The 17,624-nt window shown below is 46.8% G+C and overlaps 1 protein-coding gene across 1 annotated transcript in view; it reads right to left on the bottom strand.

The window, feature by feature from the left end:
• The window catches only part of Frmpd2 (FERM and PDZ domain containing 2), a 122,349-nt gene that overhangs the window by 35,334 nt on the left and 69,391 nt on the right, over nt 1-17,624 (bottom strand). Inside the window, exons 16-26 of the mRNA XM_051143332.1 lie at nt 16,949-17,043; nt 15,625-15,717; nt 14,379-14,486; nt 14,149-14,265; nt 10,802-11,021; nt 10,077-10,197; nt 7,494-7,571; nt 6,564-6,665; nt 3,493-3,586; nt 2,506-2,591; nt 667-814 (exon numbers count right to left, since the gene is read on the bottom strand). Coding sequence (XP_050999289.1) covers nt 667-814; nt 2,506-2,591; nt 3,493-3,586; nt 6,564-6,665; nt 7,494-7,571; nt 10,077-10,197; nt 10,802-11,021; nt 14,149-14,265; nt 14,379-14,486; nt 15,625-15,717; nt 16,949-17,043 — 1,262 coding nt within the window. The remainder of the gene's footprint in view (nt 1-666; nt 815-2,505; nt 2,592-3,492; nt 3,587-6,563; nt 6,666-7,493; nt 7,572-10,076; nt 10,198-10,801; nt 11,022-14,148; nt 14,266-14,378; nt 14,487-15,624; nt 15,718-16,948; nt 17,044-17,624) is intronic.

The raw sequence follows: 17,624 nt of genomic DNA, 5'->3' as shown, positions 1-17,624 counted from the left end.
AAAGGGAGAAGAGGCAGAACTGATTTAAGGACGATGGCACCACCAAGCACCCCACCTGCCTCACACCTCCTGTGGCAGGGCCATAAACCTCCCTGTGGAAGGGGTGGGATATGGCTACACTCCAATCCATGCTGTTCTACAGAAGCAGCTCTTTCCTGACAGGAGAAAAAAACCACACAGACGTGCAGAGCGGTGACCCAAGAGATGCAGTAGCCTGGTAAATGACGCCACTAACAAGGCTAGGTTCCTGATGGCCTTGTCGCCCTGTCTGCCTGATCAGCGCTGAGATGGCTTTGCTACAAGTGCCTGGCAGGCCCATGGAACCTATTGTACCTGAACATACCTGACCTTTCACGTCAACTCCATTCCTTAATGTTTATGTGCAAACATTAATGATCAGGAAACTGCACAAGGCTTGGGGGTAGGGTGGGAATTCTTGGTGGTGGCAGTCATTTGGGCACTTCTGTTTTTCAAAGAACGTTATCCACTAGCTTGGATGATGATCATGAGCAACAGTGGTGTGTGTGTGTGTGTGCGTGTGTGTGTGTGTGTGTGTGTGTGTGTGTAACCCAGAGGAAGTCTCCCTGCCTTTCCCTTTGACTTGACAACTCTATAGCAGTATATAATGATATGACAATAGTAACACTCAATTTTCTCTCCTCTTACCATCTGTCACTGAGACACAGCTCGCAGCTCTGCCAGGTCCTCCTGTTACCAGGGAAACAGCCATGTGCTCGTCTCCCATCCTGCCTTCAGCTGCAGGACACTGTGGTGCAGCCCTGGGGCCTCTTCTCTCTAAGACCAGCTGTGCCACCTAGAAAGACAAGTGGACAAACTCAGCTCACGCTTTACACGGCAACCACAGATGCTTCTTAACTTGTTGGTGCTCCCAACCAGCTGCTTCGTCTAATTCTCAACTCCACACTAGCTCTCACTGGGATACAGACAGGCAGACCCAAGTGTAAGTAGACAAGCACTGCTGAGGGTCACACGTGTGCCTCCATTTCAGCACACACACTAGCACACACACATCGCTCGCTCTCCCCTCCCCTACTCATTCTCCTTAAAGCATCCTTCCCCTTGTGCACGCTCCTTCAGAACATGGGGTCATCCCCCTAGAAACTTCTCAAGGACCGCACTTGGAGTCATCCAGCTGTTCCCTTCTGCCTCCATGACCACTTGATTTTAAAGCTTATGAGTTCTCCAGCAAAAAAAAAAATCTACCTCTTCAGGGTGCCTCCATTCCCTCTCCACAGCCAGGGGCACTGCAGTAAGCTTGACTCTGGCTCACTGGCCCATTTCCATTTCTTTAGTCCAGTCGCAGCATGGCTACTAGCGGACTTGTCTAAGACACAAATCTGAACCTGCAATATCCAGTTTAAAGTCCCCCAGTATCTCCCATCACCTGAATCCCAAAGGCTTGGAATGACATCCCAGGCCCCCGGCTGGCTGATGGGCCCTCGCCCCATCTGTTTGCCTGGCTCAGTTTCTTATAGTTCCCCATAGCACCTCATGCTCTCATTACCCAGAACAGCTCAAAACCTGGACGTCACCAGGAAGCTGATTAGAAATGCCAGGCTCCCGTTTGGAGCACTTGACCCTGACTCCATCCTTCTGCTACAACTGTCTTTCAGCACCAGGCCCATGGCCCCACAGTGGAGAGTCCTACTTGTCGTTGTGCCAGTGTCCAGACCTATCTTCTCTAACCACGTACATTAGTGAAAGCCTAGTAAGCAGACAGCACTAATTAGCTAGGAGCCCTTCCCAGGGTATGAGAAGACAGAGAGACCTCACCTGGACCTGGCAGCTGGGCAGAAGGCCCTTGAAATCCTTTCTTTCCCTGTTAACTCCTCCATCTCCAAGAGGAAGCTATAGCAATATGTATCTCGGGATATTGGAGCAATTAAAAAGCTCCAATGTGAGGCAGAGGACAGAGCCCAGTGGCGATACTGGGACTCTGCCTGGGCGTCATGCAGGCCAGGGAGCCCGCTGGTCCTGAATGTACACCTCACCATAGTGGACAGAAACCCAGAACAACCCGGCTCAGGTCCTGGTGGGTGTAGGCACAGGGAGACAGACAATGACATAAACAGGGGGAAGGGGGTCATTGTAAAGTGTGAAAGAGAAAGGGTCTGAGTGCAGTTGGATGCCCTGGTCAATGGAGTTGGCATGAGTGTGAGTATAGCCAGTGCTAGCCTGCAGGAGCCTCTGTCCTCCCTCAGTTCTGTTCTGCTGTCTAAATCAAAGCAAGCAACTATAAGCTTTCCAGAGCTATTTAAAGGGTGTGAGGTTTTCTACTTTAGAAACAGCTGTCTGCTACCTCCTGGGTTTCACATTCTCACAGAAAAGCGGTGGTAAGATGAAAAGTGAAAAGGGGGAGAAAGATGACTAAAAAGTCCTTTTTTGTTTCTTGGCTACCTCATTCCTACCTAGAGGCAGCTGTAACTTCTGATGTTCTAGAAAGCTCTGAAAGTAAGAAAGGGTCCCCATTAATGATGTACTTACCTGCCCAGGGCCCTTGAGGCACTGCACAGCCTGCTTGTGTGTGAGGCCACACAGACTCACTCCATCCACCTGCAGAAGCCTGTCACCTGGGAAATGAATGCTTGTCATGTTTCCTGTCCCCCAGGGATGCAAGAAGTCCTCTGTTAGGCTCCTGCCTAGGGCTCAGGAGGCAGAGCTGCCTGGTACCCCTGGGCTCAGCGAGAGCCTTCAGGAAGCTGAGCATTGGCTGCCTTTCTGATCACCCTGTGCCTGTTCCTGGGGCATACAACAGAGCAAAGACATGAAAGTCTGTCTATTATTAGCTCACAGAATGGCCAAGCAGGTCTGGGCACCCTTATCTTTCCTCCTGTTTTCCTGTGAAACTGTTTTTTAAAACATTTTCAACTTGCTCGGGGGTATTATTTATATCCCCAAGATGCTTTCTATTTAAAAAAAAAAAAGTCATGAAGAGACCATAGTTATTGTTAGAGATTCTCAAATTCAAGAGGAAACTGAAATAAACAATATCTTTGGTGTCTTTTGTTGTTGCTGTTCAATTAGGGCAGTTTCAAGGAAAATAAAAATCACTCCTTTCCTTCAGAGCAATGAGAAATGATTCCAAGAGAAGTCTAACGATGCTCCATGTTAAACTGGGGCCATCAATGTCAGTTCTGTTTTCTAAGGAAAGGCAAAGAGAAAGGTCATAGCTCATGACATCCCCTGTGCTATAGAGGGGTCATCAGTACCAGCCCTGTCTCCCTAAGGAGTACCCTTTTCCAGCAGCGAGCTTCTCTTAAAAGTTCTACCCAACGTTTATTATGAACTTTAAACTACTGCCAAATGATCAGGTGGGTGAAGCAGGCAAAACCCTCCCTTCCCCAGACAGAGAAATCAGGTCCCAGAGAGACAGAAGGCTCTAGAGCTGAAATGAGCAAGGCCTGAGCTGTCCCTCTCAGCCAGGGTTCAAAGCCAGCTAAAGCAGAACTCCCAGCATGACGCAGCCCTTACCCTGTAGGATCTGCCCTTCCCTGGCAGCTGGGCCTCCAGGAATGATGGATTTCACATAGATTCCTCCATGAGGTACGCTGGTATTAATGCCACCCTAAAAAATACAAAGGCACAGTTACAACCCATCTGCTCCCTCTTGGGTGCTTCCCACCCTCCCTCAAAGGAGAAGCGACCTCGTCCAGCTACGATCTATCCCACTCTGATAGTCTTCTGCATTTTCCCAGACAAACTCTCCTCACCAGTGAGCAAGAAGGTCAGATTGATACAGACCATAGGACAAAACCAAGCCAAGCCAAGGCCCAGCTGGCGCACAGCGTGAGTTCTGTAACCAGAGTAGTGTACGGTGCACAAAATCTGTCTAGGCAACAAGTAGCATAGGTTAGGCTTGCTCTAAGGACTGAGGACTTGTTTTTGGCACACCTTGGATGTTTCCACGTTTGCTTGTGGATATAAATTCAGGAGTAAAAATAAGTTTAAACTATGTAGTACCTTGAAATTCATATTTATTTATTTATTTATTTATTTTTGAGACAAGGTCTTTCTATGTAGTCAAGGCTGGCTTTGAAGCCAGGACATCTCCTACCTCCTAAATTGTAGAGTTACAGGCATGTGCCACCATGCCTGACTCTGCACTTATTTTTACTAACTTGACAATAAAGCATGACCCTATAGGTCAAAAGATCAAGATCCAAAGTTGCCTCTTTCTTCCAACTTACTTTACGTAGTAGACATTCATTAGGCAGATATTTTATCAGCGCTATTTCTAATTCTTCTTCAGTCTTTTACTCCTTCCCTGTCTCATTTCCCACTCCACTACTAATGATACAGTAATAACGAACATATGCTCATACACCTCTGTTTACTTTTCTCCACACTTGTATAGAATTCAAAATGGACAGCCAAGCCAGTCAGCTGAATGACTCTGCTTTAGTTTGGATCTTGAACCTCCCGCAAAGGCCTAGTGCTACAGCTTAGCCTTTGGCCCGGTGTTATCGGAAGGTAGTGGAACCTGTAAGCGTGGAGCATCATGGGAAGTCTTTAGGTCACAGGCGTGAGCACCTAAAGAGAAGACCACATTCTCCCTCTTTCCTTCACTTCCTGGCCACCAGAGAGTGGCTTTATCTAGCCCATTCTTCTGCCAGGATATGCTGCCACAGCCCCAGAGCAACAGAATCTGCCAATCATGAATGGAAACCTCTAAAACTACAGGCCAGAACGAACCTCTTCACTTTGTAATTCGATTATATATCTCGTGTTTGTTATCACGGTGGAAAACTAATTAACGGACTCTATGGGCTAATGCAAGCCTATGCAGCAGACTCAAGACTCCTCTGAAAGTATATTTCTAGCAATGCTAGCGTAAAACTTCAAAGTGGCCAGGTGCCAGGAAAGGGCCTGTGATCCATGCACGATCCGGCTGCAGCTGTGAACTCACACGGCTTTCCTTGCTAGACTTCAGGCTTTTAACCCTCTGAGCTTGCAGGTGAACAACGCAGTTCACACATCCCAGGGAAATGGGCGTACGTTCATTTCACACTATATAGTAGTCTTTGTGTTTTATTAACAAACACAGGTCAGTCAAACTCAGCTAGGTTGTGTGTTGTCCAAAACAGAGGCTCACAGTCAGTTTTCTCTATATAGCTTTCTTCTCAATAAATACCTGATAGAAACCTTTCCATGGGGGCGGAGCTAATGCTGACTCATTTGTCTTAGGGATACCAGCTTAGTCTCCTTGCACGTGTGCCAGACTGTGTGCAACCTTTTCCCAGTCGATCTGTACTCACTTTCTTCGATGCATTTGTCATGGTCAGCAACACAACATTCAACGCCTTCACATGCACAGTCTTACTTAGTGGGAGCCACATGTCTCTGTCTGTGTCCCAGGGATATGTGGACCATGTCATTACAGTAGATATTGCCAGCTCGCGTCCCAATGCGAATGTGCATGTAATTATTCCCGTTGCCAGCAGCACAGTGTGACACTACCCTTTTCTATTTCACACCAGCTATATTTGGCCAAGCTGACAGTTTTACAATCTAAAGTTTCCCTGTAACTTGCTTGAATGCTCCCAGAGCTTTTCATGGGCTTCAATGCCCTTTATTTATTTAATGACCATTTGGATTTAAGTGAGACTTTTCAATCTTTATTTTTGAAATGAAAATTCTCCAAAGAAAATCAGTGGTTTTGCTAGTCAAAAGAAATCACCAGTTTCCTCTTGGCATATGCATATGCATATATCTGAATAATCTAAAATTTTTGAGAAAATGCTGTGTTGTTTGGTGTCATGTGACAGGATTGTTTTGTCAAGCCAAGAATAAACTGACCAGACTTAGTCTCTGCCTGTCAGTCCCTATGGGCTCATAAGCCTTATTTCCTGGTGTTAATCATCTGCTGGAGGGTCAGCAATTCAGGGTTCCTTGCTCTACACCCACAAGGGAAGCAAAGGGTGCAGCTTACCAGTCATCATCCCTTGGGTTACCTGGGAAATGTTGCAATACCTTTGACGTTTCCTTACATGCTGGGAACTGTCATTCTCTTTCTTGGAATCCAGCCATGTTATCACCGAAGTCCTGCCCTAACCCAAGGTCTTTAAGTAATAGGTCATATTCAGTGCTCACTAATACAAACAACGCCTTCCAAAACGGGGCCTCTGAATCTGTGTGCAGCGTCTCTGTAATCCCCATTTCCCATTCCCTTGGGTGGTTAGTTGCGTGGGGGATCCCTGCCTTACACATCTGCCAGGCTGTGCGTTACCCGCTCACCTTTTGTTTCTACCCGTGAAGCTCTGCCTTCCTGACCTCTCTTTTACAGTCCAGCTTGAGCTTGGAGCCAGACTAATTAACCCGATTTCTTCTGCATTAGCTCCTTCTACTGTTGTTCTTCCTTAGGCCCTGCCCACAGCACAACCTCAGGCTGCTCTGCGTCTCGCAGTTTGTCTTTCAATTCTCCTCCCACCCAGGAAGCTCAGTTTACCCCTTACATACAATGTGCACATTGTCAGAGTAGAGTGCCCTTCAAGGCTCTGGGGGGATACTGTTTTACTGCTTTCCAAGTTACTAAAATGTCTTACAGTCACACTGAATCCAAGCGTCCCGTCTTCCTTAACCAGCTCCACGAAGTAGATTTCACCAGCTTTGGTTCCTAGAGGTGATGGGGGACAAGAGGCAGTGCCCTGTCACAAACAAACAGAAAAACAGAGCCATGAGACACCTTCCCTACACCTGCGGCAGATGCTCAGCTCTCATACACTGCTAGGAGCTCGCAGCGTTGCCCCCAGAAAGAGCATGAGCCTAGAGAGACATCTCCAGCTTTATCAGTTTCTTTACATATGATCTTCTATAACTCTCAGACTCTCTGACCTCCATTTCATAGTCCACACGTGGCCTCTAAGAGCATCTCCTAACTGTGACTACGAATGTGCTGGGACACGGCAGGGGATGAATAACTGCAGATCCCTCCTGTCTGCACTCCCATGGAAAACATCTGTGTTGGAACTGAAGCTGTTCAAATACTTTCTGGGTCACTCAACATGTGATGCCAGCCAAGTACAGGATCTGGCTACCAGATGCACAGCAACTTGTTGAGTCAAAAGCAAACCTTAGGAGAATTTCTGACCATTCCTCACAAGACTAGTCATGTTATGATTGATTTTTTTTTTCAGTAGTTGAAGGCTTTATGAAAAAGACCATACTCTGTACTGGGCAATTTCATTGGTACTTGTGACAATTACCCATGTAAGACTTGTTTATCCATTCAACTAGTTATGCAGCATTTATTGAGCACCTATTATGTCCAGGGTGCTGCGGTTAGAACATCTCCTCAAAAAAAAGCATCCTTAAATGTAACTACTACCAATATAATATTAAGAGATGAAACTTGCATAGTGATTAGGTCATGAAGGCACAGCCTCATGAGTGTATTGCTGTGGGACTGGGCTGGGTGTCTAGGCACACTCTCCCCCACGTCATGCCTCCTGTCACAGCATGACACAACGCAATACCTTCACCAGGTATGGCTCCTTGATCTGGGACTTCCCAGTCACCAAATAAGCCATCGTTTGTAGTTCAGCCATTCTGTTCTGGCAATGGAAAGGAGAGGAAGGGCATGGAACTACTGTGCAAATCGCTGGAGATGCTGAGGAGGCCCACCTGCCCACGCTGCACCACTGCCTAAGGCGCCTGGGGCTTTTAGCAAGGCCATTCCCTATCAGATGACCAGTAACTTCTATGATAATAAGTTCATGTGGATGTAACAAAGGGATTGTCGTCACCTGGACACCCAGAAATGCCGCTAGTATGGAGAAGAACTGAGATGCAAAGCCAGGTCTAGCTGGAACATAAGCCCAAAGGCACATCTGGATTCCAACACGGTGTTCTGAACTGATGCACCACTGCTTCTAGACAGGAAATGTGCCCCGCCCCCCCATCCCCCACTCCCCCCATCCCCTGCTGCCCCTAGGCTCTCTTTGCTTTGAGATTCCTAGTCTATGTTGGAATATATAACTAACTCATGGGGAAATAAATAAGCTGAAGTAAACTAAAAATAATCATTTCAACAGAAGAGCTTTCAAAGAGATCACTGTATAACAGAGAAAGTGCCGCTTCTTCCAAAGACTACACACTCCTTGATTTGGAAAGGTTTTTGTACAAACACTGAAACTTGAGGAATGAAAGAACTTCCATGGGTGAGATCCAAAGTGGCTACTACACCACTGGTGACCTGGCCACAAAACTGGACACATGATCCAAAAAAAGCCCATTTGATACAGGTCCTGTAGCTGTTCAGTCCCCACTCACCTGCCCCTAAAACCAGCTTACAGGTGTCCCACCACAAAAGTCCCAAACACAGAAAGGTGCCTTCTAAAGAAAAGCCTGAGAGCATGGTTTCTGCTCTGGAGTCCAACTCTATAGATTCAGGTGTCAGATCTGCTACTGACTCCCCAGAGGCTTTAATACAACCTTTCCCCCCTTGGGTAAAACACTACAGTGGGGGTTGACTGTCATAACTTCCTCGTGTGACTGTCATCCAGCTTTCATGAGGTCACTACATAAAAAATCCAGGGAACCACTGGACACATAGGCAGGTGACTATTGTCCTTACTATTCTCTGCTGACTCTCTACATCCAGTTTTTGTTTGTTTTTATCTAAGGCAAACTCTCACTATGTAACCCTGCCTAGACTTGAACTTGCTATATAGATCAGGCCTCTGGCCTCAGGTTCCCAAGTGATTAGGGGGTGAGCCTTCAAGTTCAACTGCATCCAGCTCATCACGCCCAAGCTGTCTGAATGAGCACTGCAGCCAACTAAGAAGACGCCAACATGAATAGAGCCAGGATGCATGCCAGACCTTGGTGCTTGGGTACAGAACATGCTACATCATAATAAAGGCACTCAGCACACCGATTCTCCTAAGTTTAAGGGACCTGTGGGACAGTATGAGTGGGCAGGTCGCCGGTCTCCTCGGGCCCCTGAAGCCTATCATTAGAACCAAGGATTTTTCTTTCTTTCTTTCTTTTTAAGATTTATTTATTTATTATTATGCATACAGTGTTCTGCATGCATGTGTACCTGCAGGCCAGAGGAGGGCATCAGATCACATTATAGATGGTTCTGAGCCACCATGTGGTTGCTGGGAATTCAACTCAGGACCTCTGGAAGAGCAGAGAGTGCTCATAACCTCTGAACCATCTCTCTAGGCCCAGGAACTAAGGATTTTCTAACCTTTCCCTGCGTGAGGAATAAGGCCTTCATGTGAGAAATGCCTTCTCTGTACCTGGAGGACTATGCTCCCAAGACTAAGAGTCAGGGACACAAGGAATTGAACAAACTGCCTCACTAAGTGTCCTCCAGTTGGCTCATGCTTTCACCTTAGTCACAGTTCCCCACAGTCCTCCATCGACACCAAACCTTCTATAGAACACACTTGGGTTAACTGTGTCTTTGGGGCTGCATTTCCACACAAAATCTCCTGGAAACCATATAATCAGTAAAGGTATGTGTTCTTCTTTGGTCAGCATGCCTTTGTTACAAGGATCTTATCCAGTAAACGAAGAGGAAAATATTCCTTCTGCATACTGGGCACAGCACGCTTCTCTGGACTATGGCTGAGAGAACTATCTATTTTGTTCTTTGCTGTGTTGGCCTCTGGACAGAACCCAATACATATGCAGTGGTTGACAATTGTTTGTGAAGTGAAAGAATGCATGCCTGGTGAAGCAACTGAGTCCAGAGAAAGCAGCGGCCCCACCTGGGCTGGAAACAGCACTGCAGTGTCAGTTTGTCCTATGGATATGCAGGACTAGTCCTCCCTTGGTGACAGTTCAGAAGCAAACTACTTGGATGCCATGGTATAGTAATAGGCTCAGGCACAATTTTCCCCCAATCCTTTGACCAAAGTGACAAATGCAAACATCTGCTTAACAATGGGCTCAACTTTCATCTTTGAGGTCCTTGTGGACAGATATGACACTTCTACCCCCACAAGAGAAATATGGAAGACACAGAGCAACTCAGCTGCTTCAACCAGGGTCCCCCAAAGAACAAGAAAGTGCACGCACTCCAGGCAATGGAAGACAGTTCATACCAGGCCTGTTTCAAAGATCTCGGCAGTGTTTAGAGAAAGCAGTGAACAGCAGCTGAGTTCCTGCGGTAGGTACAGCAGACACTGGGGCCGCCCTGGGCCTGGGTTTGCAGCACGCATGTGGCTAATGAAACCAGGAATTCATTCTACACTAAGAGTGCTGCTCATCACTGAAGGGAAGGCCACCTATGTCAACACAGGGCCAGAGGCATGCTTATCCCCATTTGTGGCAGACTTTCAGGCTCTTGTCAAAGCCTTTTCCAGTCAGAATCAACTGGAGGAGCCTATGAACATCAGCTGCCAGAGACCCAGAGGGGGGAAAAAAAAAAAGTGGACCTGGGAGACACTGGGAGTACTTGCCTACTCAGTAACCAAGGAGACAGCATGTGATGCACAGCAACGACAGGAGCCAAGGCCTTGCTTTATCTTCTTGCTCCATTAAGCAATGGTAAGCACAAAGTTATTTAGCTACCAGCTCAAGGGCTGATCAGAAGTCAAGATTATAAGAGGCCTAGTGGTCCATGCCTTTCCCTCAGCACCAATCAGTTCCCTCCTGTTGTCATCATCAGAAACAGTTCTAATAGGCAAATAGGAACATTAGAAACTCTGAGCTGGGCCCTGATGTCCCAATGCAGTACCTCTGCCTGCTCTCCATGCTACCAGCTTGTAGCTGCTTGACATGGCACATGGAGAGCACAGGACGTGGGACCAGGGCTGGACTCGCAGACTAGAGGATAAGCATCTTTAATGATAGAGGGGAGGGTGAAGGCCCCTGCCTGCGTGGTGAGCTCTGCACCTGAGCCATTTCCGGTCCTCTGACGTTTCTGTCCTGGTCATATGTGTGTGTTGACTGTCTTCCCATGTGTCCATGGCTCAGGATGCCTGTACATAACATGCCAGATCTTGCTATGCTGCTCTTTTCTTCACTGGAGATATTTCCACAAACACCTACGAAAAAGAAGCCAAGAAGTCACCGCTTAGACAGCCAGCATATCAGCGGCATCCTATATGAGACACAGAGTTCTCCTTGAGTGACAGAGAGAGAGTTTATAGTTGCAGAGGATGTTATGAGTTCAGCATTTCATGAAGAATGGTGCACCTAGAGTACAGAAAGGGAACATTCTGGATGTGACTAGATACATAAATAGAAGTCACTTGTGTGACTTCCTAGTTATGATAACATGGGAGCAAGGATAGCAAAGAATGCCAGCTGCTCTTTATTAAGCTTCTGTCGTTTGCATGATGGGAGGAGAGGAGAGAAAGAAAAGAGTTAAGGAGAAGAGAGTAGAAGGGAAGAGAGGGGACAGGAAGGGGGGAAGGAAGAGAAGGGGAGGGATGGGGAAGGGAAAGGAGGGTGATAAGTTCTTTCTATCTTCTCAACAGGCTACCAAGAAAATGTCTTCTCACTTTAATTAGAATCACATTAATTGTTTGTTTAATTGATTAGTTAAAAAAGAATCAAAAGGATGAACTAGTTTGTCCCAAATGCCATATTCAACATGTGGGGCTTCTCTTAACCCTAACCTTCAACACAACTATGTGGAGCACATGTGTTACCAGCATGTGACACAGAGACCAACATGTAGCATCCTTGGGGTATACTTGGTAATACTAGGCTCTGGGCTCCTTTAAGTGAAGTCTGGCCAAGAGTTCCTGCTCATGCCAACTGGCATAGAACAAAAAAAAAACAAAAAAAAAAAAACATGAGATGTGGATCAATCAGTAGACCCTGGAGTAAAGTAACTATCATTTCTGGCCTTTGATTTCTTTATATCTAAAATAGATAATGTTAGTAGCATAATACTGCAGGATTAGTGAAACAGATTATTCATAGACTGAGGCCTTTATGTGTGTATATACATATGTTTGTACGCACACACACACACACACACATATTTATACAAATATATACTCTCAAATACATATATAGATTGGTGTATATATAAATCATCAAATATATTGACTGTCAGTGTGCTAATTCAATATCAATGGCTCAACAGATGTGTGCTGGAGAAAAGAGGCATGATAAAGTTTCTTTAGACCTGGAGGTGGGAACATATGAGCAGACTTACTGCTTTGATACAGCTTGCTTGCATCCAGTGAAGTACATGTGCTTAAATGCTGCATCAGTTGGATTTAATAAATTTGGTCTTGAGCAATCCAAATATAAGGCTATTTGGTATACAGTAAGTGGGGAGGGTACCAGCCTGGTCTATAACGCCATATTCCTGATCATTTTTCTCAGAGCCCACTGTCATCGTCCTTTGGGCAGTATTGCAAACATCTGTTCACTTTTTTCCCATGCCCTACATGAGAGCAGAGGATGGGACTTTAGACCTGAAAGCCAGACTATCCTGCTGTGCCCTTTGTGACAGAAGTATAAGCTAGGAGTCATGGGTAATCGTGATTGACAACTTGATAAGATCTGAGAGGCAGGCCTTTCCTCAGAGTGAGCGGCACCTTCTGACTTTTCGAGGGAAGGTGGTAGCACTGCTCACTTCCTGCACCTTCTTGTCTTGTCTCTGAGTACCTGTCCTCAGCACTGCAGTGGGAACTGAAGACCAGCAGCTTCCCAGGAAGCCTCAAGGCCTTCAGTGACAAATGGGGCAGCTGAAGCCCTCCAGCCTCCTGGGTACTGTCCTCAGCCTCTGCGGCGTTCAGGCAGCCACTGTTGTCCAACCCATCCTGCATCATTCAAGCCAGTCTGAAAACCACGCCCTTTTGTAGTACATAGTATTCTATCAGTTCCATTCCTCTAGAGAGCCCTGACCTTCTGTGCATGATTACAACTCAGTTTACAATACATTTTTCATAACTGCTCATAACAGCTGTTAGCAACTGGCTCCTAGTGTCCAGTCTAGAACAGCTACCTTAACAGGAAACCATCACTAGACCTCTCGTCTCAGCAGTGGACCAGCTTAGGGGAAATACCAACTGTAGCAAGGTTATGTTACCAACAAGGAACTGGGCCACCACAGGGAGATGGTATGTAACTCCCAGACAGTGAACACACTGGAATATACAAGACTATAGTTAGAGCACTGTAGATTTTGGACACTAATTTTTAACACCTTGACCATTATAGCAGGCTGCCCTTGGACTACACTGAACTGTGATTTGATCATCTGGTATTACTCCCTGACAACACAAGAAGTGAACTGAATGCCCACAAAGGGGAGAATGTAAAAGGAAAATGCAAAGATTACTGCCCTGCTTCAGAAAGAGCTATCGGTGCTGTAGCATCTAACAGAGACAGTGATCCTGAGGCTGGCAGGATTGGGAGTGCTGGGGCTGGCCCCCGAGACATTGTGAAAGACCTTAGTGCTGCTACCTGCAGTAAGGGTGAGAGAAAGCTACCTGGTGACAGCATGTGCAAGCGTGAGACTGGTTTTCCAAAGGCACAGTAGGTGGGAAGTCTGCATTTAGAGATGAGCCTGAGTTTGCAGGCCACCTCCTTACAAAATCACCCAGCCAAAAAGCATCACTGGTCCTTAGTAACCAGGGTGAGAGGGAGACATCCAGTGTGTGGTCCTTAGTAACTAGTTCCTCCATTCCCTCTACAAAAACTCCCCACCAAACTGCCCCAAGTAAACAATATTGTCCTTTGGCCTATGCTTAGCTGTTGTGCTTTAAGTCAAAAGATGAAAAAAAACCAACCCTTACCCAACAAAGATTTTAGGGGTGGAGGAGTAGCTACACATGTAAGAATACTGTGCCTACGGTGCAGAAGCAGACTGCCCCTCCCCAGCTGCGTAGGTGGCTGCTACACCTGAGCCCAGCTGTAGACATCTTGGACTTGAATGTCAGTAAGAACTTCCTCTTCATCAGCAAGGAGAGTGGGCAGAAACAGCACACTGAGTGTATCCAGCCACAGCCAATGAGGAGGTTGCTGCCTTTCAGGGAGACATGCAATCCTGGGACGCCACTCTGCCCCTGAGGTTTCACAGCATAGTGATTAGTGCCACTGTGTTGCCTCTTTGCAAGTCATGACTGTGCTTGCAGAGAGCCACACTGGAGACCTACATGGAGCTTTGTGCTCATGGCAATAACAGAGGAGACATAAGATGAAATGTACCTTTTGACTGGGAAATGATTAACTCTATGTCGTCAGGAGAATTCTGGATCATTCTAACAGCCATGTTGAATGTGAAGCCTTCCAGACTGATGTGATTCAAGGCTAGTATCTTCCCTCCTGGAAGAAAGAAAGAAAAAAAGAAAACAAACAAAAAACTTCAATTAACCCCAGCAAGGAAATAAGAAAGGAGGTAACTTAAAACATCTCTGGTAATTTGACTTAGCGTGTACCTGGTTTGATCTTTTTAGCTTTTTCTGCTGGTCCCCCAGGTATAAGGGAAGATATGAAAATGCCAGGTTCTGCTTGGTCTCCATCTTCTCCCTCGTTAATGACAAAACCTGTAATGCAAGACGGCGTTTAGTGATAAGGTGATATTTAATGACGCAGCAGCTCACAGAGCTACCAAGTGTTGATAACTGCCCCTGAGTGAAAGGTCTGGGGAAAGCCGAGTGCTCCCTGTAGCACCCACAGCTAATACTAGAAATGCAGCCTGCCAGCACAAGCTGGCTTGGTGGCCTGAACCTGTGTGTGTGTGTGTGTGTGTGTGTGTGTGTGTGTGTGTGTGTGTTTCATATATGTGTAGGTTCACATGCATGTGTGTGCACGTGTATGAGGAGCCCAGCGTTTTACACTGCATGTCTTCCATATTGCTCTCCTCTTTATTACTTCATATATCTTTTCTTATATGTTTTCAGGGGTTTTGCTTTCATGTATGACTCTGCGCCACCTGCGTGCAATGCCTGTGGACATATGGTAATGCCAGAAGGTAGCACATCCCCTGAGACTGGAGTTATGCCCCCACACTGGAGCCATCATGTGAGCTTCAGCCCCTCCACTTTATTTATTGAGGCAGTCTCTCACTGAACCAACATAAAACCCACTGATGCAGTCTAATTAGCCAGCTGGCTGGAGGAATCCCCGTCTCAGCCGCCCAAGTGCCTGAATTACACGCAACACCACATGCACCCAACCTTTTTATATGGGAGCTTGGGATCCAAACTCTGCTTTCATATTGGCTTGGTGAGCATTTCATCAACAGAGCCATCTCCCCAGTCCCTGGACAGGTGATTTTAACCAAATACCCTGTCTCTATAACTTTTTTCCTACATGGTTTAAGGATTTTAAAATGTGGTTAATAATTGAAGATGAGAAAGATTGCCTACCCCTCTACATCACCAAGAACTGGAGAAAGGTTGGTAGGAGGTTTATGTGTGTGTGTCAGGGAGGGCGGGTGATCTTGGCCTTAAATGCACCTTGAAAATATTATCAGTGCCTGCGATTAATTCTTTGTCCCAAAAGTCTTAGTGTTCTTTTGAGGCACTGAAAGAAAGGAAAATGTGGAAGAGACTGTTGAAAAACCACAAGCAGGGAGAGAAGAGGCCAGATTGGGGAAGCGGAAAAGTCAAAGGGACTAACGGGGCCTGTTCTCCCTCCTCTGAGCAGAGCCTGGGCCTTGCCTTCAGGGAGCCACCTTACCAAAACCACGGCGTGGATCCCGCTTCAGTGTCACACACACAATGTCTTGGTTGGGTTCTTCCGTAAAGCTCTTCTGCCTGCTAGTCTGTGGCCCTAAAGGCAGAACCAAAGCATCCATATGTGAGTTTTCTTCCCAAATCAGTTGGAACCTAACAAAACACACACACACACACACACACACAGAGAGAGAGAGAGAGAGAGAGAGAGAGAGAGAGAGAGAGAGAGAGAGAGGCAGGAGCAAGTTACAGTATATCTCCTGCCACCCTGGGAACAGGTCACTGAGCATATGTCCCACTGAACCACAGCTGGGTCACTGTTAGTCAGGACAGAGCTGCAAGGGCAGAGACTATGGCAGTGTGGCCGAAGGTGGCCACTTTTTGCCATCACAGGCCCAAGGCAACAGGGCCCAACAACCAGGACTGATAACTCTGAAATCATGGGTAAAAGTAAACCTTTTCTCTCTTTCGTTTTTGTTTTAAGACAGGGTCTTACTATGTAGCCCTGGCTGAGCCAGAATTTGATAAGCAAACCAAGTTAGCCTTGAACTCACAGAGATCCTCCTGCCTCTGCCTTCCCACCTTTCTTCTTTTTAAATTGACTCCTCTCAGAATTTTTTTCTAATAAAGAAAAGCTAACATGGGTCTCTCCCAGTCACCGATGTACAGGGCCTGACAGCCCGGCCTACATGTCCTGGAGCAGTTCCCAAGCTTGTGTCTGGAGGAGACCCAAAGAAGGAGCTGAAAATTGTTTCTGGAAAGCTGGAGTCTTGGGGTAGGACACAACTTCTGTCATGGTTCTGATGGGACTGTGGTGACTGACCACCAAATCAATTCACATCGCCCCTCTCCGGGGACCACACCTGTGTCTGGCAGGTGGACAGTTTAGTTAATGCTTGAGATACGCAACAGTATCTAGATCTGGCGTCCAGGTGTCACATCCTCCAAGTGCCAGTACGTTCCTTAGTTATAGAGTCCCTGTCTTCACTTTGGACTGGGGACTTGTGGAGAAAAACACACTGCCCTCCCTGTGCATGCTTTCTGGGGAGCGCTGGGAGATAGAAGTCAGACCAGAACTTTGGGAACCACCTCCCTCAAACTATCACCTTCTAGAGTCACGCACCACCCAAGGCCACATGAAAATATTATCAGTGCCTGCAATTAATTCTTCTGCAAGAAGCCTTTTCAAATCAAACAAGTTTTGAGGATAATTTTTAAAGCGAAATGATTGTGGACTTTTGCTGGGAAACAAGCTGACGTGGTGGTTTGAAACGAAACACAGCATACAAGGCTCCTTTCCCTGCATCTGGCCAGGCCTTGGTCGGTACCTGTGCACATGCTCTGATCAGGTGTCCTAGAAAGAGGATGAGCTGGCTTCGGGATCAAACCGACGCGGTCCAGCTGTTCTCGGCCAGTATAAGGGCTGAGGGAAAAGATGGAAAGGTAGATCAGGTGCTCCTGGAAGGGACTTCTTGGTCACTTGTTGCTTTATCCCCAGAGATTCAGAAGATGCCTAGACAGTAGACCAACTCCACCACAGGCTGGTCTAGTGAGGAGGCTAACACAGGCAAGAACAGGGTTAGCGTCTCTGTCCCAGCCGGCTCTTCATAGTCATCCAGACCTCACATGAACCTCCACTGTCCACTTTAGTTTGCATGTGCAGGCACTCCAGAACCCCATTTCCTCAGCCATAAAATAAGAATGCTCTTCCGATGTCCCGGGCCCAGGAAGTAGCTGGACAGAGCTCTGATGTCTCTCCTGCTGTTGCGTTGTTTGCTCCTGTTTTCAGCTAAAAGTCTCTAGAAGGGCCAGGCACCCCCACATATGTTGTATCCCTCGGGGACTGCATACTCACCCATCCTGTCAGTACAGGGGAGTTGGATGCCCCTTTGCCACACAGGAAGCTTCTGTGCAGGCATTCACCTGGCTAAATATGCAGTGGCACGGTTTGGATATATTTTGTTTCCCAACGGCTCAAGGGTTCTACTGTTGAATGTTTGGTTC

Source organism: Acomys russatus, chromosome 3 (genome assembly GCF_903995435.1).
Source record: "Acomys russatus chromosome 3, mAcoRus1.1, whole genome shotgun sequence".
Classification (NCBI taxonomy): Eukaryota; Metazoa; Chordata; class Mammalia; order Rodentia; family Muridae; genus Acomys; species Acomys russatus.
Note: the sequence above shows the minus strand (reverse complement) of the source record. Positions and strands in the feature narration are given on the sequence as shown.